At 37.3% G+C, this 26,986-nt stretch overlaps 2 protein-coding genes and 1 pseudogene across 4 annotated transcripts; all 3 read right to left on the bottom strand.

Moving 5' to 3' along the window:
• Nucleotides 1–221: 221 nt before the first annotated feature.
• On the bottom strand, nucleotides 222–950 carry LOC308686224 (NALCN channel auxiliary factor 1-like; the record flags this gene model as incomplete). The annotated part of the gene is made up of 1 exon (XM_081394592.1): nucleotides 222–950. One exon carries the CDS (start codon nucleotides 948–950, stop codon nucleotides 222–224), a length of 729 nt encoding a protein of 242 aa, XP_081250718.1.
• An 8,478-nt stretch (nucleotides 951–9,428) lies between these two features.
• On the bottom strand, nucleotides 9,429–14,551 carry lig4 (ligase IV, DNA, ATP-dependent). 2 transcript variants are annotated; one of them, XM_081394591.1, is made up of 3 exons: nucleotides 14,284–14,519; nucleotides 12,748–12,810; nucleotides 9,435–12,533 (listed from the first exon to the last, which is right to left on the bottom strand). In XM_081394591.1, the coding sequence occupies exon 3, from the start codon at nucleotides 12,516–12,518 to the stop codon at nucleotides 9,792–9,794; it is 2,727 nt and encodes a 908-aa protein (XP_081250717.1). In that variant the 5' UTR covers nucleotides 12,519–12,533; nucleotides 12,748–12,810; nucleotides 14,284–14,519; the 3' UTR covers nucleotides 9,435–9,791. The 2 variants fall into 2 exon arrangements, with proteins under 2 accessions (XP_081250716.1, XP_081250717.1); XM_081394590.1 differs by lacking the exon at nucleotides 12,748–12,810 and having other exon boundaries at nucleotides 9,429–12,533; nucleotides 14,284–14,551.
• Nucleotides 14,552–20,647: 6,096 nt separating this feature from the next.
• Nucleotides 20,648–22,266, bottom strand: LOC308686225 (putative inhibitor of apoptosis; annotated as a pseudogene). Its single transcript has one exon. The product of its transcript is annotated as a putative inhibitor of apoptosis (transcript).
• Nucleotides 22,267–26,986: the final 4,720 nt, after the last annotated feature.

Raw genomic sequence — 26,986 nt, forward strand, 5'->3', positions numbered from 1 at the left:
CGTTGATCACGCTGCGCAGCAATGAATAAATGGAGGCACGATGAAGGGAAAAGTTTAAATGTCTGTCTGATTGCCATCCCCCTCAAAATGCAAAGTTGGCTTCCAACTGATGCGAAATGCGGAAAAAATAGAGTACAATATGAAAAGCACTTTCCCCCCAGTAAAACATCACCATGTTACTGTCACCAGTTACCATGACGACTGAGAACGAACACCCAACTCTATTCAAAGAAAAGCGAGAGATCCAGATAATACAACCTTACCTTGCATTCTTCCATGCACGTCCTTACTGAGTACACATCCGTCTCGTATTTGTCTGCCATCATCTCAAATTCCTCATATTTCTCCTGCGCGTGCAGGTCATAACGCTGGTATGCCTGAACGCACTGACTGCATCTGTTTTGGTCGCCGTCCATGATCGCGTCAAGGCTGCAGTTCAAATTGTCCGGACTTGATGATCCGTAAAGCAAATCCATAAGAGAGTACGAATTACAAAAGGAAAGGTACAAATCGCTTATGTTCAACCACCGAGTCCCCTCCGTTTCCGAAAGGCCCCTGCACAAGTGGTCAGCGTCGACAAAAGTGAAGCAGTATTCAGACAAACTATCCGGGAGGCAAGTTTCTAGTTGCCACAAAGGTTTGGTAGAATTGACTACAAAAATAGCATCTTCGTTTCTTCTGAGGCTGCTGTGTGTTGAAGGGAGGTCGGGTCTGTGGTTTGCGCTCATGTCTATTGATGCTGACTTGTCTCGGGTCCTTGTCAGTTTGGCCTCGGCGCAGAACCACAGATGATCAGAAAGTAGAACGGTTAGAAATAAGAGGGACGCTAAGGACAATCGCCATCGCTGGGCCCTCTCGGAGTCGGTGAATGGCTTCTCGTTCTCGCGGGGAGCACACCAAATTTTTAAGCTGTCATCTCGCTGCCGACACTTCCAAGCACCGCTGGTCATATTTTGGAAAAGCGCAGCGCTGTCTGACTCCACCGTGGGGGCTTTTCTGCCACAATAGTCATTGACGGGAGGTCTGTCTTGAGTTTTGACCACTAAACGATGGCTAGCGAGCGGTCATGGCTCACCTCCACGATTAACTGCAATTCCCGATCAGTTGCTGTGTTAAGGGGGATTACTGCTTTCATTGTCGAATCCCCTCTCCCCGTGCTTCTCCGGAGAAAAACCCAGTTATCTGTAGCAACATGTCTCTCCCTGCTCGTCTGTCATGGGTTCCGCTCTCCCCTTTTGCGCAGAGCCGCTATAACACGGAAAAGCCACTGTCTGGCCGCTGGCTCTGATTCAGGGAATCTTTCTGGTGAAAAGCGCAAGGACTCCTCGTTTTAACACGCCGAATTTCGCCTCTTCGGTCCGACAATGTGGGATCTTTTCTCGCGAAATGATCCACAGTCATTTTGGCCAAATGTTAAGTTGCCGCCATGTTCGTTTTGAAAGAGTTTTTGAAAGAGAGCAGGGTCATTTGCGTCAGCTCATGCAATGTGATTGATCCATCATAGCAACCCGGCCAATTTGCAAACTGTTCATATAGGCTGAACTGATAAATCATTGCAAGAGATGACATGGTTCGGTGTACAAGAAAATAAGACCTCATAATCATCATGTTAGAATCTACTGTAAAATACATTTACATCAACAGGTTGAACAGCTGCACATAAGCTTTTCCAATGTAAAACCAGATGTTACCACATGAAGCACATTCTCAGATATGACAAAACACAATGTGAGCAATTATTTAAAAAAAGGTAGACCAATTCTTGTTAATGCATAACACAACATAATGGATGAATGCCCGGTTTCACAGAGCTTTAACCTTTAGTCCCAGGGTAAAATGAATGTTTGTCTTAACTGAAAGCAGCTTGCACTGGCATATTTCAGGATACTTAAAATAAAACACTGTTTTTATCTCAAGATGCACACCAGTATATTATGTTTTATTTATTTATTTTCTCCCTAAGGCACATTTATAAAATCTACTTAAATTTCCTAGTTGAACTAAGGCCTAATCTTGTCTTAATCTAAGCCCTGTCTGTGAAACCAGGCCATAGTGTTTATGAAATTTACAGTGTTTATGAAAATAATTAAAACAAAATATTTTAGCAATAATATTTTTTTAAAGGGATAGTTCATCCAAAAATGAAAATTCTGTTATTTACCCTCATGTCATTCCAAACAGACACACACACACACACACACACACACACACACACACACACACACACACACACACACACACACACACACACACACACACACACACACACACACACACACACACACACACACACACAAAGTTTCTTGAAAAATGTGTCAGTGTTTATTTTGTTTTTGATTTTGCTTGTTCGTTTTATTCTATGCCATGTCTAATGATGTTTAGGGTGTAGGTGAACTATATCTTTAAATTCAGTTCAATTTGCAACATGAAAATAAATACAATATAAGTGAATTTAATATAATAAAAAAATTAAATACTTACTGAAACCAAATTACTTGTTTGTAAACAGCCCCCTAATTAACTATTTTCGTGTGAAATGTATGGATCTCTATAAACCAGGGGTGTCAAACCGGTTCCACGGAGGGCCTAGTGTATGCAGGTTTTTGGTCTTTCCCTTCAATTAGTGCCCAATTAAGACCTAGACTACCAGGTGAGGGGAGATCTTAGCCAATTAGTGACCTACTCAATCAGTTTGGTTCAAGGTAAAAGAGAAAACCTGCATACACTAGGCCCTCCGTGGAACCGGTTAAACAATCTTTTTTGCTACACCCCTTTTTCAGTTTTCCTTAGTGGTGGTTAGCATTTTTTGTGTGTCTCTAAGTTGACAGCCATATGGTTGTGTGTGAACCTGTCACATTTGCATAAATTAACAAACACACACTCACACAGCATGTAATGACCCGAAGCTTGACACGTTTGAGTTGTCTAATCAACGGCATATGTGCTCATGCTTACAAAATGCATTTGCCCTTTCATCTCCTTTATCCTCTAATCAGCAGCAAGAGGTTTGATGTTGTGAAGAGAAAGCATAATGCTAAATGCGAGAAAAAAAAAAAAAAAAAAACATGTGCCTAATGTGTATTGACCTGACACAAATTATTAACATAAAATGCAATAAAAATGATAAGGAATCTCTGTGCGTGCTATTTTCTATACACATATTTGCAATGCATGGTTTGAATTTACAATGCATGTTTTTTTCCAGATGTTAAGAATTCAATAACAGAAATCAGTCTATGTCTATATGCAGTCTCAAAAAAAAAAAAAAAAAAATTGTAAAAGGGTGTTAAGAGGAAGGAAGTAGGAAAGAAACCAGGATGCACATAGAAAACACTCCACCTTCTCAAAATGCTTCTTGTGAACACAGTGGTTTTTGTTTATCTGACTATTTGTTATTTCTGGTCATTAACTATTATTAGGCAAGCTACAATTAAGACATGCATTTCACGTTAAAGTAGCAATTACAGGGATTTTCCTCTTCCTCATTCCAGCAGTATTTGTCAGCTACTGGACATATGGTCACACGTTAAAAACTGCTACAACATGCTTTGCCATGCGTCAGGTCTTGCCCTATTTATGTCATCTGTTCTTGCAGTGGTTTTCAATCCTGGTCCTGGGAACCCACAGCTCTGGACATTTTGCTCTGTCTCCCTTATTTACCACACCTGATTCAGATCATCAGCTTGTTAGTTGAGAGCTCTATGAACTGAACTTAATTTGTCAGTTAAGAGACACATACCAAATGTGGAGAGCAGTGGGTCCCCATGGGATTGAAAATTGAAACAACCATTCACAAGGTCACAGAGTTTATATTACATGACAATGAGTGATATCACATTTTTTGATTTCAAATTCTGAAAGCCTGTATATTGCTATTAAATTTATATACTGCAAAGTGTTTTGTCCTTGGTAAATTCATACACAACTGGTGTAAGGCTATAGTGATGCTGTTCAGGAGTGTGGGAAGTAGAGGTGCCATCTTTTAGCACACCTGAGGATGTTATCTGAAGGGCACAAAATTCATAGACAAGGTCAGAGGCATTTCGTCTACATCAACTGCAGGGAACCACAGATTCAAACTGAAACTCCTATAATTAATAGGTTTCCTGTGTTAAAGAAACCAAACTGACTGACTTGAAGCAAAACAACTTTGGGGGATGCATTGCCATTGTTTATTCACAGTTAGCATTACATTTGATCAGACATCATTACTGGAAACCCCTGAGAGCTAATTCAAAATGAGCAAAATCAATAGGATTGTGAGAATAATTTTTCTCCCACCATGATGTTCTCTGAGGCTTTATTTGCTGTAATCAAACTGTAGTCAGATACCTTACACAACCCAGAAATGAGAGACTGAAGAAATGGCTCTCCAAAAGAAGCTTTTAGATGGTATCTATTTTTATATAGGTTTTTACATATGTACATACATCTGCTTGTACACAATTATGTCATTAGGATAAAAAGGAAAAAAATGGAACCAGGCACAGGCCTTTAAACAATACAGAACATTCTTAACAAGGATTTCATACAAAGACATTTAGATCAAAACATGCCCTTACAGAGGTGCAAGGTAAATCCTCTCTTTTCTCCACAACCCTTTTCGAAATGTTTCATCACTTCAAAGCAAAGATTCAGAAGCAGGTCAATGACAACATATAATCCCCAGTATGTGAATTTATCCTCCCTTCTCCTGAGACAGGAAACAGACAGTGAAAAATACCGTACTCAGACTGAATTTCTTATCTGAATATGAGCACTATCACACTCATTTAGAGGATTTTAGGCTGGGAATCTGAGACCTGCAAACTTCATTCATACATTAGAAAATGTCACTTCCACAGCGGGTGTGCGTATGTGTGCTGAGATCATGGCATTAAAATGACAATAGTATTCAAGCTGAGCAAACACACTAAGCAAGGCTATAATTCACCAGACTCTCAAATTATACAGCATGACTCATGTGTAAGAATGTAATGTTATGATGGCTGAATTTCCACCAGTACTTTCACACTTTCATACTTGCTTCCTGCTCCGTTTCCTTTTCATTTTGAATTATTACTAGCCACAACAATAATTTATCATCATCATCACTGTTTCTTTCATTAGTAAATATTCTCATCTCAATAACAACCAATCATTGCTGTTTTCTCTGAAAAAGACCAATGGCTCCAGACAACAAGATAAAATTATATTTATAAAAACAACTGGCAGGACACAGAGCTGCATTAAGCCAGCTGGACATAGTGTCCAAGGACACAAAATAATTCAGGAGAAATTAGAATGGTGGGTAATGAGGGTTGCCTAAAAAAAATGTTGTCAGTCCATATATGATCAACAACAGTCCTATAACTCTGTTCAATTAAAGACTAATTGCTTTTGAAATCATATATCTTCCTTGAAAATACAGATGAAAATCCCATCCCGATTAAAAAAAAAAAAGTCTCTGAAATGTTAGACTTTCAGGCCTTCTTTATACTGTAAAAAGATTTTGAAGCATTGGATATCCAGAACCTTTGAGTGGTTATAGAATAGTAGATCCTGGACCAGTGGCTCTAAACTAACTTGAGTCCATAGGGAAGGCACACTCATTTGCAAGGCAAATCTACCATTTTTGAGTAAAGTCTTCTGGCTCTCAATGGGGAGGAATGCATTCCTGTCAAATGCATGCTGCCATTTCCAACCTCTTTATTTCCAGCAAGCCCCAGGGTAATGTATCCTCTCTTTTCTACCTAGTATAAACATCAAATTACTGCTGCTAAATTACTAGACTTCACTGCTCAAAGAGAGATTAGCCATGTAAGAAAACATGAGCTGCTTTCCTCTTGAAGAACAGAAAAAGGACATCATAAACAAAAACAAAAACACAAATCTGTGAACTAATCTTACCAAAACTCTGATTTCAATACAATTAAATTGCTAAGCCTGTGTTCTAAACAATATCAGTGACCAACTTCTATCATTGCAGTCAAGCTACTGCTATAAACCCATGATAATTCCCTGACCTTTTCCATACAGGAAGCTTTCAACAGTGGGCACGCCACCTAGCAGGCACTGTGATACATCTTCGGTCAGATTCATATTGCCTTCCAGTGTCCTTGCTTTTCTTGTCCAAACCCTGTAACAACAAGATTTCCGTGCGTTAGTGTGCATCACTCTCCCTAGATCAGCACGGCAGGGTGATTTCACACTCAAAGTCCAGGATATATTAGCCTGGTTAAAACCAGACCATTCTCAGTAGGAACTGAGTTATGGTCTGGCAAAGCTTCATTAATAACTAATTTCCAAAGGGGCGTCACCAACGGACGTTGCTCAAATGCCTCTGGGCGCAATTGGATAGACCTAAAACCAATCAGAGCGATCATCATCATGTAAAGCCATATGCTGCGTCCCAATTCGCCTAAGTTACACTCCGCCATAAAAGTATGTGAAGAGTTCAGATGCAAAAGCCTCTAATTGCCATCTGAAATTTTCTTCTAGAATGATCATTTTTATCAAGCTCGTATATTTAAGTTCAATAATTTCACTTAAATGGCAATGCAAATTACTTATTAATTGTCATTTAAGTGAAATTACTTAAATTAAATATACAAGCTTTATAAAAATAATCATTCTAGAAGAAAATTTCAGATGGCACTTAGAGGCAGGCTTTTGCATCTGAACTCTTCATGTACTCTTTTTGTGAAGAAAAGGTATTTACTTTTGAACGTGTAGCAAAAAAGTAGCTTTGGCACATATTACTTTGTCATCTTTATCGGACGGATCTGTCGCATGCATCCTGTAAAGTGCCCTGTCAATCATCTTGTCACAGTTAAAATCCTCTATTAAATCTAATTTAATTTCCTACCGTTTCGGAGAGAAATGTAGTAGCATGTTCATCTGCCAGAGGGTCTTTCATGGAGACTGTCCTCATGTGTTTGCAATTTGTATATAATATTGCATTTAAAAGTTGGTGGCTTCACCAACGGACGTCGCTCAAATGCCTCTGGGCACAATTGGCTAGACCTAAAACCAATCAGAGCAATCGTCATTGTGTAAAGCCTGCCCCAACGTTTCTGATTGGTGCCGCGATTTCGACGGATTAGAAATGGGCTTGAATGAGATCTTTGCCAGACTACTTGCAGAGCAAATCTAAATTTGCCGGAAGTTGTCTGGGTTTTCCCAGGCTAAGGATATATATGTGTGAAAGACAAAACGCACACACACACACACACACACACACACACGCACACACACACACACACACACACACACACACACACACACACACACACAAAAGAGAATTTCATTTTAACTTTAACTTTGGCAACCACAAAATTGTATTTTTCCCAGTGCTTTATTAGTTTGTCTTTATTTGAAATCACACATACATGTATATCTGTCAGTGTGGTTTATTTACTAATTGTTGATCTCTACACCATTCTGTACCTTTTTAATTAATGAGACAATGTCCCTCCATTTAAACAATGACCATGCCATTAAAACACTGCTGCCCAGTTTCACAGACAAGGCTTAAGCCTAGTCCTAGACTAAAATGCATGTTTGAGTTGTCTTAACTGAAAGAACTTGCACTGACATATCTTATAACTTGTCAGTGTTTTGTATCAAGATGCACCCCAGTAAGGTTTTTTCCTAAGACACGTTTATACAAAAGCTACTTAAATGCCCTAATTTACATAAGGCCTACTCCTGGCTTAATCTAAACCCTGTCTGTGAAACCAGGCCTGGGAGTTTTTAATTTTCAAAATTAATCTTAGAATCTAAAAATGAAAAGAAACCTATTTTCAAGTGTATCACAGGATTTAACAAGACAGGTCACCTTTAAATGAGAACTGTCCACTCACCCTTGAAACCCTTCTTTTTTTTTTTTTTTTTCATGGAACACAAAAGGATCTATCCTGCAAAATATCTGGGCTGCTCTTTTCCACACAATAAAAAAGGAAGGTGATTATAGCATGATCAGACTAAAAAAAAAAGTATCTGTATAGCTTCAGAAGTCATTTTTTCTCAGTCATTATTTTTAGCGCAATTTTCCACTGGACAAAATTGCGATTGTTAACTCATGATTTCTATTCTGTCTGTGCGCACCAATCTTGCACTTCTATCTACTCCTCAACCAGACCACCTAGAGACTTCGGGTTTTCGGCATTATGTTAAGGAAGGTCTAATCTCGGGAATGCACAAAAAAAATCCAGGAAAAGATTTACTATCTCTTAGTGTTGTGATCCCATGACGTGAGAAAATTGCGCTAAAACACTCACTGAGTTTTTATTACTTGTTTTTTTATCTTGAGAGAACCAGTCAATACTCGCAAAATACTCATTTTATTTAAACATTTTACTTTTTTTAAAACAATTTTTCTTTTTTGAGAGAACCATCCCTTTAAAGATGTTATTGATGTTTATGGCTAACATAATCCATATTTTGCATTGTTTATTTAAAATCGTACAGGTGTGATGACTTCTGTATGTGTACATTTTATCCATTTGTTTTGAATAATATTACAGATAATGCTAAATTAGTAATATCAATCCAATATGACAAGTAATTCTAAACTATAAGACAAAGAGCATCGCTAAGAGAGACAGTAAAGGCCTGTTCACACTAAGAACGATAACTATATTAGCATCCACACCAGCAGACAATATTGTACTGTTTATTCTAAGCTCACCCTTCAGTTATGCTGTCTACTGCTTTAAACGCCTGAGCTCTTTAAGCAGGATGGATTCTGATTGGCTGTCAATGTTTTTATTGTTCATGAGCTGTAAAAAAAAAAAAAAAAAAAAAAAAATAATAATTCTGAAAGTGATTCCAACAATATTGTTTCTATGTCTCTTTATAGTGGTGTGGACTGTTATTCTTTTATATTTAGAACAATTTGAACTGTTATTGTTACGCCCCTGGTGTGAATGGGCCTTAAGACTATACATACAACACAATATCACAAAAATTGTACACGTCTGTCTTTTTACTATGGCTCTGCAAAATAAATTTCCACACCAAAGCACCTTCCTATACTAAATGTGGATTTCACAACATATAACTCAGGGCAAGCACATTACACTTTCCTTTTCAAAGAAGGATGGCTTTGTCACTCACACTTCACACATCACAAACACACACCAATTACCTAGTGTAATATCCATATTACACAAATTCAAATCTATCTTTATAATACTTAGACACACAGTTGACTGTGTTTGTGTGTGAAGCCTCAATCATTCTATTAGCACTCTGGAAATTAGATCTCTGGAAGCATTACTGTAACTCCCCTTCCAAACAATTAGAAAGTAACAGCTCTCACACAATAAATTTGGTGTGCTTGACAAGCTGTTCAAATGGAACTTCAAGCTTGTCAGAACCTCAATTTGTATGACTGTAACGAGTCAAGTTAATGTACAAGAAAAACACTTTTGACAGGTTCAATTAAAATTTTGAATGCTTCTTTAATAATCAAATTTAATTACACGTTATTTTGCATTTAATTTCCATCTTAAGCAACAGTAACTATTATGTAATTTAAAGGGCAAAATGTAAAGGCCAACATTCCTAAGCATTAGGTTATATCAGCCTATGATTTTTTTTGTCTTACATAGCGCTTTAAATCAGAGACATTTGACAAACTTTAAAAGGCATCGAAAAACATTTTTCAGCAGCAAAATTACACTCTTGCTAAAAACTTCTCATAATTCAAATTGTGATGCTTACAGTCCCATCATTAGTTTAGTTTAAATTGTAATGGTTACCTTTAATGCAACAGTAATGTTGTTATATTACGTATATTTTGCATATTAAATTAGGTAGTCGATCTCATCCTCTACATGGCCTGCTTTGATGGAATCAGTCACCCAAGATTCCCGAATAATTTTGAACTTCTTAGTATAAAGTTGCCTCAGTGTCTTTAAGTCCAGAGCCCTTCTCTCACCTTCTACGATGACATGCGAGATTCCTTCTTTCAGTTTTTCCACAACTTTACCACCATGGAATCGGAATTCTAAGGCACGTGTGTCCAAACATGTACCCCGGATAATGGATTTTGGATCTTCTAAGTCAGCACACCGGTCAAAGTATGCACTGTAAGGCCTAAAAATGCTAGTGGGCAAGTCATCCCAGGCATTCTCTGCTTCTATTTTAGCCACAGAAGGAAATTTAGCTTCTGTGGGGACAATCCTTTCAAAGACTTCCATCAGCTGCTGTTCATCCGTGTCAACGTAATAACTGTCTCCATACTGATCATATTCTTTAGAGAAGTGGTCCCTTGTGGAGGGTGACATATGGATCATGTGACGTGGTTGCCATGGTATAACCTGCTTATTTTCCAGACACTCCAGAAGCCAAGCAGACCACACCACATCATGCTGGTCTGAAGAGACGAGGTTCTTCACTCTCATGTTCTGCACAGCTGCTATCACACAGTACGTGTCTTTTCCAGGGTTCTGCACAACAATGCCTCCGCAACGGGCCACACCTTTCTCAAGCTCTGCCTTGGAATGTACATCATCGCCATTTATCACACAAAACTCAACATCTTCAAACATATCCGTCTCTTTGGCAACTGCAGATAAATCCTGGGATTTAAAGTGGCTAATGACTCCGATGGTCTTCTTGGGCTTGGCTACGAATTTGCGCTTCTTTTTTTCAGGCTGGTCCTCTTGGATGTGCAGATGTCTAGATGCCAGCTTTCCAGAAGCCCTGGAGCGGAACTGGCTCAGTTCGGTCAAGGTCATGCACTGATGCCACTCTTTGTCTTCTCTGATTCTTTCTATTCTGGGGAAACGCAATGTGCAGTTGGTTTTATACATTTCACTAGAAACAATCTCTGCCGCTTTGACTTGTAGGATCACTGAGTTGCGTGGTTCTATGTAAACCTCTGGTTTTTCTGTTCCACACAAGATGGCCGCTGGAGGATTATTTTTGTTGTAAACTTTCCAATGTTTGGCTAACTTCAGACCAAGATCGTACAGTTCTTTCAAAGTGTAGCCTGATCCAATTCGGCAGAGGGTGTGGAATACTGTGGGTTTCTCCCCAGGACTTGGCACCTCTGCTACCGCACAGAGAAAATGAGAGAGCATCCCGCTTCTCCGGCCTTTACCCCAGTAGCCTCCCACTATCAGCAGATCGAGTTCATCCATCAGACCATCCACATATTCTGGCTTAATTTTCAGCCATCCTTCACCACGTTTATCCGGTTTGTAGATGGACATGGGATCCTTAATCATAATACCCTCTTCCAGATTGTCAATGGCTTCATTGAGGAAATTCACTACTTCTTGCATGGTTTTGCCATCCGATTTACTGACCAGCTGGATACGGCCTTTGAGGGGGTTGAAGACAGTCTCAAGAGTTTCATAGCGCTGCTTGAGAGGTTCATTTCCAAACTTCTGATTGTTCACTAACAAAACATCAAATACACAAAAGCAAGTTTGCAAATCAGAGTCATCCATCAGCTTTTTAATATCAAACTTACTGCCCTTTTGCATGAAGGTCTCAGTTGTAGGGTTATAAGCCATCATCTCTCCATCCAGTATGCAGTTCACCACATGAGGTTTGAAGACATTGTGTATGTATGGTGTGAGGGAGCCCTCTAGTGGAGAGGCCCCAAACTGTTGTGTGTACTCATAAGAGTTCCTTGTATAGTATTTGTAAACATCTCCAGCTTTGTGCAGCTGAATGCGTTCACCATCGAGCTTTGTCTCAATATAGAATGGCCGGTTGCCCATTTGCTTCTCTATCTGTCTGATGTTGGCGACAGCAGCCAGCATTGGTTTAAATGCAGAAAACAGCTCAATGGAGACCTCACTGAGGGACACAGATGGATCATGAAGTTGTAGGCACACTTTATTCAGATCTGTGGTGACATTGTAGAGTTCTGATGCATCTGGATGGAAAACCTGAAGAATTGTCTCCTTGCTAATGCCAAGTTTCATGTCCTTGAGGATCATTCGAATGAGCCACTTCTGTTCCAAAGCTGAGCTCTGAGTTATCAGATGCAAAAGACTTTTCTTCACTTGATCCTTCTGTTTGCTGGCATTATTGACTGCTACAGAATCCAAGAAGTCGTTGACTTCCTTAATGCTTAAATTCCCCTGACTTGTACACCTTTTTTTCAGGACAAAGTAGGCTGTAAGGGCAAAGTCACCTGCTTCTCCTTGAGATGTGGTTGGAGCTCTGTAATTTAGAAGTTTGTTTGCCTCAGGTCCATTTTTAGGTAAGCCTAAAACCTCAATATACAGCTTGGCAAGCATGTTCTCTTTTATACCGTAAGCCATTCGCTCTCGCTCAAATTGAGGCACAAAGAGACGCATTGCTGCGTAAAATGAATCTGTGGTGTTGGAATTGTCCTTGTGAAGTGCTGCGTGAAAATTCCTCCATGAATCTATAAACTCCTTTAGGATTTTGCTTTTGTCTGGTCGGAGTTTGGTCTTTTGAATCTTCTCCAGAACTGTGCAGAGGTGTATGAACGGAACTTGTGCAGCAACAGAGGTCTGTGGTGTGGCATCACTTGAGGCTCCTTCCATTATTGCAGAGGACACCTTTGAGGGGGGAAATAGCAATAGCAGATTTTATCCAAAGGGGTTTTGATTCATGGTTTTTACTAGAGCTAGTAATATATATATATATATATATATATATATATATATATATATATATATATATATATATATTTATACTACAGGGCCTTTGAATGCTTGAATCTGATTGGTTGAGGAACGTTCTAAGGTGTGCATTATTTTCAGGGAAACGCACAGCTAAAGTAGTTCCAGGCAGGTCTTGACCGCATTACAGTTCCATATCACTTCGCGTAGTCAACTGTAATAACGGAAAATAGGATACAATTCATAACAAGAAAAAACATTTAGCCGCATGCGCTTGATCTGCAATTTTCAATGTCTAGCTTCACAATCAATGGAAACATGCAGTTTAATTTGAATAAATAAAGTATATAGTCCTATCTATAATCAATAGAAAATTAAACTGAATATAGGCTAAATAAATGGATAGTCCTGCAGCACGGATTATTATTGCAGATAATATAACAAATAAATAATTATTGATAGGCCTTGTTAAAAGGGCTTTGTGTTTCATTTATTTGGCTAGTCTGTCATCTGTCAATAATAGAAAAAAAAGAATGAATTTGAATTAATTAAAAGGAATTGAATTAATAAATAAATAATAATATTGACGCACATTTTCTGTCTCATTATTGCAACATCTCTCTCTAATAACTGCATTAATAAATGGGGACACACTTTAAGGCCGGTTATGAATGTAATTTGATACGTATGACTGACAATGTCCAAACGCGTGTTCAGCGCGTTCAGTCTGTGTTCAAAGTCGGTGTTTAAAATCTGCTGCGATGAAAACAGTCAGAGAATGTGTCAGCTAGTCGTGTGTCCCAGCATTAGTCTGCTATCAGTGGCTCAAACCTCCGTTACTAACTCTAAAATGACGTTTTGGAATTAGCAACGGAGGCAATGGTTTAGATGCGTAAGAAATTAGTCCTACATACAAGAGCGTTTTAATGACAACAACTTTACAAACGTCTTGAAATACGTAATCTGAACAATGTTTCGAGGTGTGGTAACTGTAGTTTAAGCGGAATAATTGACTTCAGGCCGTTGAATTATTAGAAAAATAATGCACACCCGAGGTGGTAATGCGGTCACGACGCGAAGCGGAGTGGCCGTTCACCTCGGGTGTGCATTATTTTTCTAATAATTCAACGGCCTGTCGTCAATTATTCCTTACATATATTTGAAGCATATGAAGAGCCTATAAATCTATATTAATTTTCCTTGAGGAGAAGTAATGGCCTAACCTTCTAACATTCTAACACAAGAACATGAACAGAACAGTACACTCATTTAAGCCTAATACTGAAAATAAATCTAATTAATTTATAAATAATCTTAAATCTCAATTTGCCTATTACTATAGACATAAAGTACAGTTAGTACACACCACTTTTACTGATATAATTTATTTGAATTATTTAGGCCTATTAAAATATATATTATGTGTTGCATTGCAATGTTTTTTTATGTCAAAGCATACTTTTGTTTAAGATTTTTTGTTTAAGAAAGGAAAAGATTAGTTATAATTATAATGTGTGTAACTTAAATGGGAGCATGTCAGAATCAATGTTCTTTCCTAATAAAATTATAAAATGTTAGATTATTAAACGATTTCTTCTACATTTTGTAAAACGCATTGTTTTTGGAAATTAACATAATATTTACATAGTAGACAACATAATACAATAAAAAAATACATAGTAGTTACCCAGTTAACGAAGACTTGTACTTCTGAAACGGGAGTCAATTCAATAATTCAACAATTCAACTTTCGTGTTATTTACAGTACGTTTAACGTTAAACCGTGTCTGAGACATCAGTTTATGATAAGCAACCCCGGTTTAACTTTAGAACTTGATTTAATTAGCGATTCGTTCGTGTATCCAAATTGTATATTACAAAATATAATATTATGTATGCGCGAATATTATAAATTCCAGCTACAGCGACTATCAGGATTTTTTTTGATGTAACACAAGGAAGTTACTTCTTCTCCTGGTTTGATGGAAACTCACTCCTTTCGGACTTTACCGCCACCTATTGAACATATAACCTGAAAAAGCGAGGCATAAAACTAGGTCCAGTGATTTATGGGTGGTATTACTATCTTTGTGGGGGCACTTACTGTACCTTTTTCTCTTGTTTATAAATTAGACTAATTTCTTTTATTTTCTTTTCTTTTCTTTTCTTTTCTTTTCTTTTACATTTTCGTTGCTATGTAAGTCAATTAAGTCAAGTCAAGTCAAGCTTTATTGTCATTCTTCCATATACATGTATACAGCTGAACGAAATTTCGTTTCGTACAGACCGAGATGCATAACCAATACAAGAATAAACAACAGATCACAAAATAGACAGTGCAACACAGCCCTCAACCATTCACATGATACGCACAATACAATATATGGGTGATTCTCCAACTAGAAGCACTTTTGGCACTGTGAGTTTATGTAAAATTCACTCTCTTAAAACACTCTTAAAACAATCTTTCTAGCTTCATTCATTTGTCTTCTAACACAATATAACAGTGGGCAGTTATAGAATTCCATGGATTATTATTATTTTTAACAGTTTTTCTGAAGAGCCATGTCATTTCCACCACTTTTCAATTTATGTATTTTATTACAATATAATATTGTAAAACTGTTATATAAGATTATGTATCTGTCAACAACATCAGTGGCTACCTAATCATGTAACAAAATAAATCTTAATACTTCATGAACTTAATGCATTTTCATTTAAAGTTGCTAAAATGCCACGAGTTGCCACAGTTGGGATTTTTGCCTACAGCATCTCATTTTTGCTCAGGTCTATGTTATTATAAGTCACTCACACATATATTGTAAGTAATGAACTATTACTACTTATTTTAAAATACATTTAGATCCACATCATTGGTTATTCTTATTTTTTTTCTTAAAAACTGTAAGAGAGAGTATAGAGGGATACAAACTGTCACTTTTGAGTGATTTATGACCCTCTAAGCCACGCCCCCTTTTTGACCGTGGGAATTTCCCACGCTAGCTCCTCCCACTTATGGGCTGTACGTACACCATGGGAAAATCGGACTTGTGGCACGCCTCCTTATGGGTTGAACATCTGAAGCGTGGGAAAATTTCCCACGCACAGAAGTTCTAAACAGTGTATATTAAAACTTTTTAAAGAAATGTGCAATAAAGACAGTCGGAGATGAGATCAATGTTTTTTATTTATTAAAGAAGACATATGTACATTCATCACTTTTAAAACGTTAAAACATCAATGAAATAAGTTTAAATTGGATTTTTTCTCTAAAAAGAGTTATTAAAAAATGAGTGTTATTTTAAGATGTTAAAACATTAAAACAACTTTTTCATTTACAAAAAGATCATTTTTACATACCCAGTTGTTAAAAACTCAGAGTTTAAAGATTCAAAAGTGTTTTCCTTGTGTAATTTTTCTGGAGCAAAGTGAAAAAATGTCCACACAGGCCGGAGGTCTGAGAGGAGTAAAATTTTCTGAAGGTTACAGAGAGACAGACCCAAGCTCCGCCCCTACCCCCTCCCACAACAGGTGTCACCCTGGGAAACTCAGCAGCTCCTTTTCACTTCCCAAATAGAAAAAGTGACCGTTCAGCTCGGTGTCCGAGCCGAAATGACCAAAGAAAACCAAAGCAACGGGTCGAAGAGACCACACCCCCTAACACACCCCTCTCAAAGCTGAGTGGTCAATCTCGATTTGAGGGTGTGTGTAAAAAATGACATCACTCACGGGAATCCCCCTCCCACAGCGTCACAGTCACATGAGATGTTTAAAAAGGAGCGGAAACATGACAAGAGATAGTTGTGATTTTACAAATTCAGATATTCTGCAATGGCAACGGCTGCACCCCCGAAAACACCTGAAAAAAGCATCGATGTAGCTATGGAGGATTTGACTCTAGCTCCGCGGAATAAACATGGACCCTGTTTAACTCGATTCACAACGAATACAACAGGATCCCAATTTGTTTTTTTACGGAAAGGGATTGGATTTTATTTCATACAGGAGTATGGAGAGATTTGAAAGATGATGGAAGTGAACCGGTTTTCATAGCAGAGTGGGCTGGATTAATCACGGTTGCAAGATCACGACTTCTCGCGGATTATATAAAAAAAAACACCCAGAGGATTACGTTTACATACTTTTTTGGAATGGATGTACCCGAATGTTCGTAGCCTATTTCTGAGGATGAGCGTTTAAAATAGCCTACTACTTTTTAAAATTCATGTTTCAATGGAAGGTTTACCTGTGTTGGAACAGATTTTTTCTAAAATCACGTAGCTTTTTTTTAATGGAGCGACGCATTTGGATCTGTTGTTGGATATACGCACCAATAGGATTACCGGCTGCAACGAATGGATACCCACAGAAAAGCATCGATTGGCTGAATAAATTTTGTGATTATTTAATCCTTTTATGCAAAGTACTTTGAATTGCCAGTGTATAAAATGTGCTATATTAATAAACTTACTATGCCTTGTTTCGCCTATGTCACAGGAGAAATTATATTTAATTTACAACTCTATGCTCTCATACAGGCTAGAACTGGCTCACACTCACACAAACACCCACCCCACCCCCACCACTTTTGCCCTGAGTCCCCCCAACCTGGAAAATTCCCCACGGTCCACATTTCAAGTTGTACTTTTCACAATCACATACAAAAAAGACATTAAAACAATGTATATCATTAAAATACAACTGCTGGTAAACACACATTTGTAAAATGTTAAAAAAGTTTGAATTGCAATCATGTTCTAGAAAACATGTATTAAAATTATATCAACCAAATAGTTCTATTTTCTAACATACATTTGCAGAAAAGTTGTACTTTCACAATTACATAGTGTTTTAAAGACATTAAAACGTTGCATCAATTTAAAATACACGTCTTTAGCGTTCATGCATTTGTAAAAAAAAAACAAAAAAAACGTTAATGTGCTTTAAACTTTTAAAAAAGTGAAGCAATGTATTGGGTAACAGATCAGAGAGTTTGTTTTTTAATTAAAGAAAAGTTTTGTTTTCCACATACATTTAAAACTTTTTAAAAACACTGTATAAAGTTAAAATGCAATGGTTTAGTATTCGTACATTTTACAACATTATCTGAAAAAAGTTAGAATGTGGTCCTTCACATACAGATTTAAAAAAGCGTTCAAAACAACATCAACTAAAATACAATATGCTACTAAAGTTTAGTTTTAAGTTCCGTATTATACATCACTCATCGACAGTAGAAACATGAATGAGTATAGATCATGTGTGAAGCCGAGCCTCCACCCACCTAACACTAGATTTATTTATAATTACACTAAATAACATTTATAAAAAATAAAAACTCATGTTTTAGTTCATTTTGGACTTTTAGTGAAGTTAACAAATATTCACTAACTTACTGATTTATTCACTCTTCGATAGGATAATCCACACCTCCCAATGGAGAAATCTGATCATTGTTTGAGAATGCGTTTTGGAGTAAAAAATTATGAATCTGTTCAAAACTATGTGCTTTAAACTTTAAAACCGTGAAACGTAAGCGATAGGCAAACAGTTTTTTTCCACAGACATGTAACACTTTCACATACAACTTTTTAAAATGGTACAAACCTTTAAAATACAAATGAGTGGTATTTAAAACGTTAGGCCTATCAGAAAAATGTAAAACAAGTTAGAATGTTTTCCTTCACATACAGATTTCCTTCACATACCGCTCAAAACAACATCAATTTAAATACAATGCTACTAAAGTTTAGTTTTAAGTTCCGTATGTGTGAAGCCGAGTCTCCGCCCACCTAACACTAGATTTATTTATAATTACACTAAATAACATTTATAAAAATAACAGTTGTTTAAAAAAAATAAAAACTCATGTTTTAGTTAATTTTGGACTTTTAGTGAAGTTAACAAATATTCACTAAGTAGGCTAGTGCTTTCTGTCCCTTTAGTTTTTCAAGATGGTGGAACGACATAGAAGCCTCCATGGACTTACCCGCCATGTAAATAAAGATAAGAAATGTTTCGCTTACGAGGATAAGTCAGATTATTTTGCAGAGGTCATTTTACACCAGTGAGGACATATTTTATGAATACAGGCAAATTTCAGATGTTTAATTTCAGATGTTTAAATGACAAAATACCATTTTTTCATCCGAGCGAATCTGCACATGAGAGGCCTTCAGAAGTCATAACTTCAGTGGTCACGTTTAGGCCAGTTGGCGAATGTGTAAAAATCAAATACTGTGTTACACTTTTCAAAGGATAATCTAGCTTTAAAGTTAGAATAAAAAGTAAAAAACCAAACATATCTTCATACCTGTTGTGTTCTGACACAAGGCCATTAACTTGTTCTTTTTGTTTTATAAATGTATTTTGCTTATTTCTACAAATATCAACCTGATAAATATATGGACTGAATACACGATTAAACAAGATAATCATGCTACCAAATACGTTTTTAAGAAAAACAGTGTTTTAAAATACAACTAAACCATGATAACAGATGACAGTCATACATAAATGCATGTTGATGACTAAGGTGGTTTCAGGCAACCACGCAATGTTCGAGAAATCTAACATCGGTGTAATCTTTGCGAGGTCTCACTCACAACGCACAACGTTGTGTTGGGTGATCCAGGCATACCTTTACTAAAATAAAATATTATGGAAATCATTTTTAAACTCTAATTATACCATATTTTATATATTAATATTATGGCTTCATGTTGTTTTAATGTTTGTTTGTCTGTTTGTCTGTTGTTATTAACTAATACCTTTATCTTTTACACTTCACTTCACTAACACTTCAACATCCAGCACAAAATTAAAGAGATGTATGAGCTAAGGATGTTCTCTGACCCCAAATAAACGGATCTACAATATACAGTTAGATATTCTCCTACTTAGTATGTGTGTAAATAGTTGTGCTTAATTCTTTGGGTGTATTTTTACACACCCTATGGACTAGCTTTAAAACACAATCTTTATACAGGAATCACACATGTCCTTACAATCCATGTAAGATTCAAAAGACCAAATCACTAAGAAAAGAGTTTATAATAAATACACAAAAGTTTCCAAATGATGGTTTTATTACTCCGCTAGATTTAGTCATCTTGTTCAGATAGCACAACGCTGTTTCACATGTTGTATGCTGGACTGTATGTGTTTTAGGCGAAGAGAGCTTTCTTTGAGAGCTGAAATAAATGACAATTTAGAATTTAAGTGATAGTCTTTCTGTCTGACTAAATGGATACTTCATTTAGTACAACTTTCCCTCTATCTACGAATTACACAAAGTGCAAGCTGTTTTACACTTAAACTATTACAACAGAATCACATTTGACTATTGCACTGAGAGATGCATATTCATCCAAGCTCGAGGCTGTTAAAGTTCCACACTTTGGTAAAACCTAAATTCTAGAGGTCAACTTAAAAGTTAAAAGTAAATGCATCATCACGAGCCATTTAAAACAAATACAGAAAAGCCACTATAGTGATCAGTTTTAGCGTTTGAATTGACATTTTACATATTACGCTGTTTACATCTTGTTTTTGTACAGTTTTTTGCAAAAAGTATATAGTCACAGAGCGTGGTCAAACATGTTCATATAGGAATGTATGAAAAGCATGAACAAATGTTGCATAAACAGAATTAAATGACGGTCCTCCTAGTATGAGAGTGACTAAACAAATCATATTTATTTTAGAACATCTTTCTGCTATGTCTACGAAACATTGAAGTGAAAGATGAGTATTACACTTCAAACTCGTCTAACTATTACACTTATTTTGTTATTATTACACGGTTATTTTGTGTGTGTCACTAAACAACATGGTTAAGCTAATGAATTAGTTGATACGTGGTATTTTTACGTGAAAGGAGGGAAAGGAATATTTAACATATAAAAATAAAAATATTTTAACCTATCGTCAATTTCAATTGCTAGATAAATCATCTAACAATCAACAGTTATATGTGAAACAATTAGAGTTGGTGTAAATTTGCACATCCAAAAACTGTTGTTACTTGGATGATAAATATCTTCACTTTATGATAGGAAAGTACGGACAGCGCCTTTGACCAAGCCTCTACATATGGGGCACTTGCTCAGAGAAGGCGCACATTCTTTGCACACAACTAGGTGACCACAGGGGATGAAGACAATGTTCACTTCCTTATCCATGCAAACTTTGCATGTGCGCTCCTCTTGAAGTCTTCTTAACTGTTCCTCCATAGGCAAGTCTGAGAGATCTTGACTCGGTGATGCAGCTTCATTTGTCTGGGCCATCAGTTCTCTCAGCAGGCAGAGATCATTCTTCTTGATCCAGTTGCGGAAGACCTCTGCTGCTGCATTTCCTTTCGACAGGACTAACTCAATGAGCTGCCCTGTCTGCTGCTTGACTGTAGTGCAGTTACGAATAATGTCATACTCTTTCTGTGAGATGATGCTCTCCTCTAGAAGATGGTCCATTAAGCTCTGCACACTTTTTAGCTGCTGTGACATGGCAAGATGATGTTTCTTAAGAAAAGTAAATCCATCTGCCATTTCCTCAGCAAGAAGCTCTCGCTCCTCCTCTCTCTTCTCATCTTCTGCACTTAGTAAATCAGACACCAACTCTTGAACGGTTTTGTAATTTTCTCCACTTGCGAGAATTTTTCTTTGAATGGTTTGCTTCACCAGGCCACGCTCAAATCCCATCTCTAAAGCAGACTCCACCACTGGATTGTTCATCATCACTGCATCTTCTGAACGGTCTTCTCCAGGACCCAGGTGTAGAACAGCTGGATCAACAAATTCTCTCGAGTCGCTGTCTCCATTAGTCAATAGCTGTTTAAATAGTCTTGGAAATCTTGCTTGAATCTGATGAACAAACTCTTGGCCCTTTTCTTGCAACAGGTATTCACATCTTGGAAACCACTTAGCATGTTCTACCCATGGATCATCACCAGACTCCCAACATCTGAGTCCAGCATCACAACAAAAGCACTTCACGTAATCATTACGACCAACATAGTAAAAACCAGCCTTAGCCAATTGGTCTGGTCGAACAGTTATTCTTGAGGGCCAGTTGACAAATGTGAGCAACCTTTCTTCACACTGTTGCATTGCCGAGTTAGATACATTGGAAAGGTCGCCGCCAGATAAAGGTACATTATCTGCACGGTCACCTCGAACGAAGCGGCAGTTGGGGTAATGCCTCTGGTGTTCTGATGCTGCCCGATCTCCCGGTTCCCAGTTGCTAAGCTGGCCTCCACAACGGAAGCAACCCACTCCGTCGCCCTGGCCATGGTAGTAGAAACCACTTTTGGCAAACTCGGCCGGAGTTACTGTAGCAAGAGTCCAATTCTGAAAGGTGTCAAGGCGTTCCTGTTCCCGACGCATGCCAGGATTGTGACAAGCCGGAGGTCGCTCGTGAGACATATCCTGGTGAGACATATCCAGGTTAAAGTAACCCACCTGCTCCTCCGTTTGGCCTGAAACGGATGCCGTGGTGGTCGATGTTACGGGTGTAGCAGGGGCTGTATGATGGCTACGTTGCGAAGCGGGGGAAAAGGCAGAGTGAGAGGACGACAGGAGGTTTGTGGTGGGTTGGGTAAACTCTGGATGAAGACATAAAAATGTGACCACAGGGCGTGTCTACTCAAGCCCTTCTCTCTGCTGGACATCCAATGACTAGTGTCTAGTCGTCCATGACAGAACACATAATCTTAATAAAAAAATGTAATGAACTCCTGAACAGAGAGTAGGTCGACGTAGGGGGTATGTGCTTCCTCCCTCTATAACGCAGGAACCGATGCTAAGAACAAAATCTAATTTTGTTCAACACTACAAAATGCCCTTTCTTCTGTTCTGTTCTGTACACAGCGGGCAAATTAGTTGTATCATTAGAAAAATCACCACACATTTTTCAGAGACGTGATGTGCCTCTATGGTCCGTGGCACAGCGCATCCAGGCATGGTATGGAAATGGTTGCCACCTCGGGAATACAGTAATTAAAATGCAGAAAACATTCCGCAACTCTTTACAAGGATCTCTGAAATATTTTATAAGTATTTTTAATTATTCTAAATATTATTATTATGTATACTATTATAATACTATTTTTATGAGCTCAGACATTAACACAACAGAAATGTTTGTAATTTTGTATTTATTTATTCTTATTTCAACATTATACTTTCGAGTATATTGAAGTAGTGAAAAAAATGATAGACCGGCAAACCAGGAAAATATTTATCAGGACAACAGCTCACCCCGCCCCGCTGGAGGGGTTGTTATCATGACACCGTAAACAGCTGTATAGGATTAAAGCCACATTGAATCAGAAGTAGCGTCATAGAGAAGTTATTCATATGCCACCGGAGAGATGTCTATTACACCAAAATATTTATATATATAAATATACATATATTTTTAAACATATGCATGGGTGAATTGTACGCCATAAGTTCTGCAACAAGCATGTAGATTGTAGTTAGGATGTATTTCATTTTGCCTATAGGCTTTAAGTTCATTTTACCAACTATTAAGATGTTAAAGTTCATAGACCTTTAGCGCATTCAAATGTATTGAGTTAAAATTAAAACATGATATCAATAAAGCATTAATGAATTCAGGGGTGTTTAATAGCTTCAATAGTTATCAGCACCAGCTGATTTAAGTTTTTCTTCAAACAAAAGTAATTTTCTGATAAATCATTGTACACATATGTGTTTTGTTGTATGCACAGATTTTGAGGGTCGCTTATAGAAAGATACGTCCTTGTCTTTGTTTCGCGGTATTTTTAAAAACATAGCTAGATCTACATAGATGTTTTACACAATAAGATATGTCAGAGAACCTTGTGCAGCATTCTATAACCGCATAAAGGGTTAAAATGTAAAATATACATTTTAGCGCTATTTAATAAACTCGGACGGTATAATAATATAATGTAAATGTCTCACGTGAAGATGATGGTTAAAATCAGATTTTATCAAATCAAGTCAATTCATGTGAATACTGTTGTATATGAACAAAGAGAAGACCTATAGTTCACTAACATTACAGCTACTGTAGAAAACAGATATCCGGGGGAAAGTGTAAAGAAAACGCCATACAAAACATTACAATCACGCCCAACAATACGTGTTACGCTAGTGATGTTCTAAATTGTTAAACAATTTCAAAACAGGGTGTTTCAGAAGAAATGTAAAGATGCCTAAAAACAAACGTGTCCAAAATGTTACTTGCTAATACTTGGTCTTGTTTCAGAGTCGGTATGCTCCGGTGAAAACTGTGTGAGCTTTGATGAGCCCGACAACAATACCGTTGTTAAACATGCGGTACAATAACAATGTTAAATATAAACAAGAATCCTGCTCTAATGCGACTAATTCTAACCAACTCTAATTGTTTCACATATAACTGTTGATTGTTAGATGATTTATCTAGCAATTGAAATTGACGATAGGTTAAAATATTTTTATTTTTATATGTTAAATATTCCTTTCCCTCCTTTCACGTAAAAATACCACGTATCAACTGTAATTCATTAGCTTAACCATGTTGTTTAGTGACACACACAAAATAACCGTGTAATAATAACAAAATAAGTGTAATAGTTAGACGAGTTTGAAGTGTAATACTCATCTTTCACTTCAATGTTTCGTAGACATAGCAGAAAGATGTTCTAAAATAAATATGATTTGTTTAGTCACTCTCATACTAGGAGGACCGTCATTTAATTCTGTTTATGCAACATTTGTTCATGCTTTTCATACATTCCTATATGAACATGTTTGACCACGCTCTGTGACTATATACTTTTTGCAAAAAACTGTACAAAAACAAGATGTAAACAGCGTAATATGTAAAATGTCAATTCAAACGCTAAAACTGATCACTATAGTGGCTTTTCTGTATTTGTTTTAAATGGCTCGTGATGATGCATTTACTTTTATCTTTTAAGTTGACCTCTAGAATTTAGGTTTTACCAAAGTGTGGAACTTTAACAGCCTCGAGCTTGGATGAATATGCCTCTCTCAGTGCAATAGTCAAATGTGATTCTGTTGTAATAGTTTAAGTGTAAAACAGCATGCACTTTGTGTAATTCGTAGATAGAGGGAAAGTTGTACTAAATGAAGTATCCATTTAGTCAGACAGAAAGACTATCACTTAAATTCTTAATTGTCATTTATTTCAGCTCTCAAAGAAAGCTCTCTTCGCCTAAAACACATACAGTCCAACATACAACATGTGAAACAGCGTTGTGCTATCTGAACAAGATGACTAAATCTAGCGGAGTAATAAAACCATCATTTGGAAACTTTTGTGTATTTATTATAAACTCTTTTCTTAGTGATTTGGTCTTTTGAATCTTACATGGATTGTAAGGACATGTGTGATTCCTGTATAAAGATTGTGTTTTAAAGCTAGTCCATAGGGTGTGTAAAAATACACCCAAAGAATTAAGCACAACTATTTACACACATACTAAGTAGGAGAATATCTAACTGTATATTGTAGATCCGTTTATTTGGGGTCAGAGAACATCCTTAGCTCATACATCTCTTTACTTTTGTGCTGGATGTTGAAGTGTTAGTGAAGTGAAGTGTAAAAGATAAAGGTATTAGTTAATAACAACAGACAAACAGACAAACAAACATTAAAACAACATGAAGCCATAATATTAATATATAAAATATGGTATAATTAGAGTTGATAATTAGAGTTGATCATAGAGATAAAAATGATTTCCATAATATTTTATTTTAGTAAAGGTATGCCTGGATCACCCAACACAACGTTGTGCGTTGTGAGTGAGACCTCGCAAAGATTACACCGATGTTAGATTTCTCGAACATTGCGTGGTTGCCTGAAACCAACATGCATTTATGTATGACTGTCATCTGTTATCATGGTTTAGTTGTATTTTAAAACACTGTTTTTCTTAAAAACGTATTTGGTAGCATGATTATCTTGTTTAATCGTGTATTCAGTCCATATATTTATCAGGTTGATATTTGTAGAAATAAGCAAAATACATTTATAAAACAAAAAGAACAAGTTAATGGCCTTGTGTCAGAACACAACAGGTATGAAGATATGTTTGGTTTTTTACTTTTTATTCTAACTTTAAAGCTAGATTATCCTTTGAAAAGTGTAACACAGTATTTGATTTTTACACATTCGCCAACTGGCCTAAACGTGACCACTGAAGTTATGACTTCTGAAGGCCTCTCATGTGCAGATTCGCTCGGATGAAAAAATGGTATTTTGTCATTTAAACATCTGAAATTAAACATCTGAAATTTGCCTGTATTCATAAAATATGTCCTCACTGGTGTAAAATGACCTCTGCAAAATAATCTGACTTATCCTCGTAAGCGAAACATTTCTTATCTTTATTTACATGGCGGGTAAGTCCATGGAGGCTTCTATGTCGTTCCACCATCTTGAAAAACTAAAGGGACAGAAAGCACTAGCCTACTTAGTGAATATTTGTTAACTTCACTAAAAGTCCAAAATTAACTAAAACATGAGTTTTTATTTTTTTTAAACAACTGTTATTTTTATAAATGTTATTTAGTGTAATTATAAATAAATCTAGTGTTAGGTGGGCGGAGACTCGGCTTCACACATACGGAACTTAAAACTAAACTTTAGTAGCATTGTTGTCACGAATACACACAGGAATCAGGAGATCCAAGAGCAGTATGAAAGTGGTGTTTATTAAAGGGTAATCCAACTCATAGTCGTCCAGGCAAGGTCAAAATCCAAGTTAGCAATCCAATACAAATAAACAAAACAAGAAACTAGCAAGAAAGACAGACCTCAGAAGTGTGGTGACCATATACAACGACTCCGTGACCAACACTAAAACAGACAGGGTATATATACACAAGTGCTGACAAGGTGACGAGAAACAGCTGAAAGACAATGAACAATCAGTGACAGACAGGAATTGTGGGAAATGCAGTTCAGAATAGTGACAGACACCGTGGGGAAGGAGGACATCTAGTGGTGACCCAGGGAACATAAACCAGACACTGTGACATAACCCCCCCTCTACGGAGCGGCTACCAGACGCTCCAAGACCCACAAAAAAACAAACAAAACAAGAGCTCAGGAGGGAGGTGGAACGGTGGAGGATCAGGGGGAGGGATGGGGGGCCAGGTCCATGAAGGGGAACAGGAACAGAGGATGACGGTTTAGCCAGCTGCCAAGGCGAAACAGACAGTCCATCGGACGGCCAGGATGAAGCAGACGGCCCATCGGGCGGCCAGGGCGGAGACTTTCCTTCAGGCGGCCAAGGCAGAGCAGACCATTCATCGGGCGGCCAGGGCGGAGCAGATCGTCCATCGGGCGGCCAGGGTGGAGACTTTCCCTCGGGCGGCCACGGC

Source organism: Scardinius erythrophthalmus (genome assembly GCF_964197995.2).
Source record: "Scardinius erythrophthalmus genome assembly, contig: HAP1_SCAFFOLD_47, whole genome shotgun sequence".
In the NCBI taxonomy this organism is placed as follows: domain Eukaryota; kingdom Metazoa; phylum Chordata; class Actinopteri; order Cypriniformes; family Leuciscidae; genus Scardinius; species Scardinius erythrophthalmus.

Bases quoted from the DNA above. Each gene is read 5' to 3' on its own strand.
- lig4 (XM_081394590.1), bottom strand. From the start codon at position 12,518: ATGGAAGGAGCCTCAAGTGATGCCACACCACAGACCTCTGTTGCTGCA.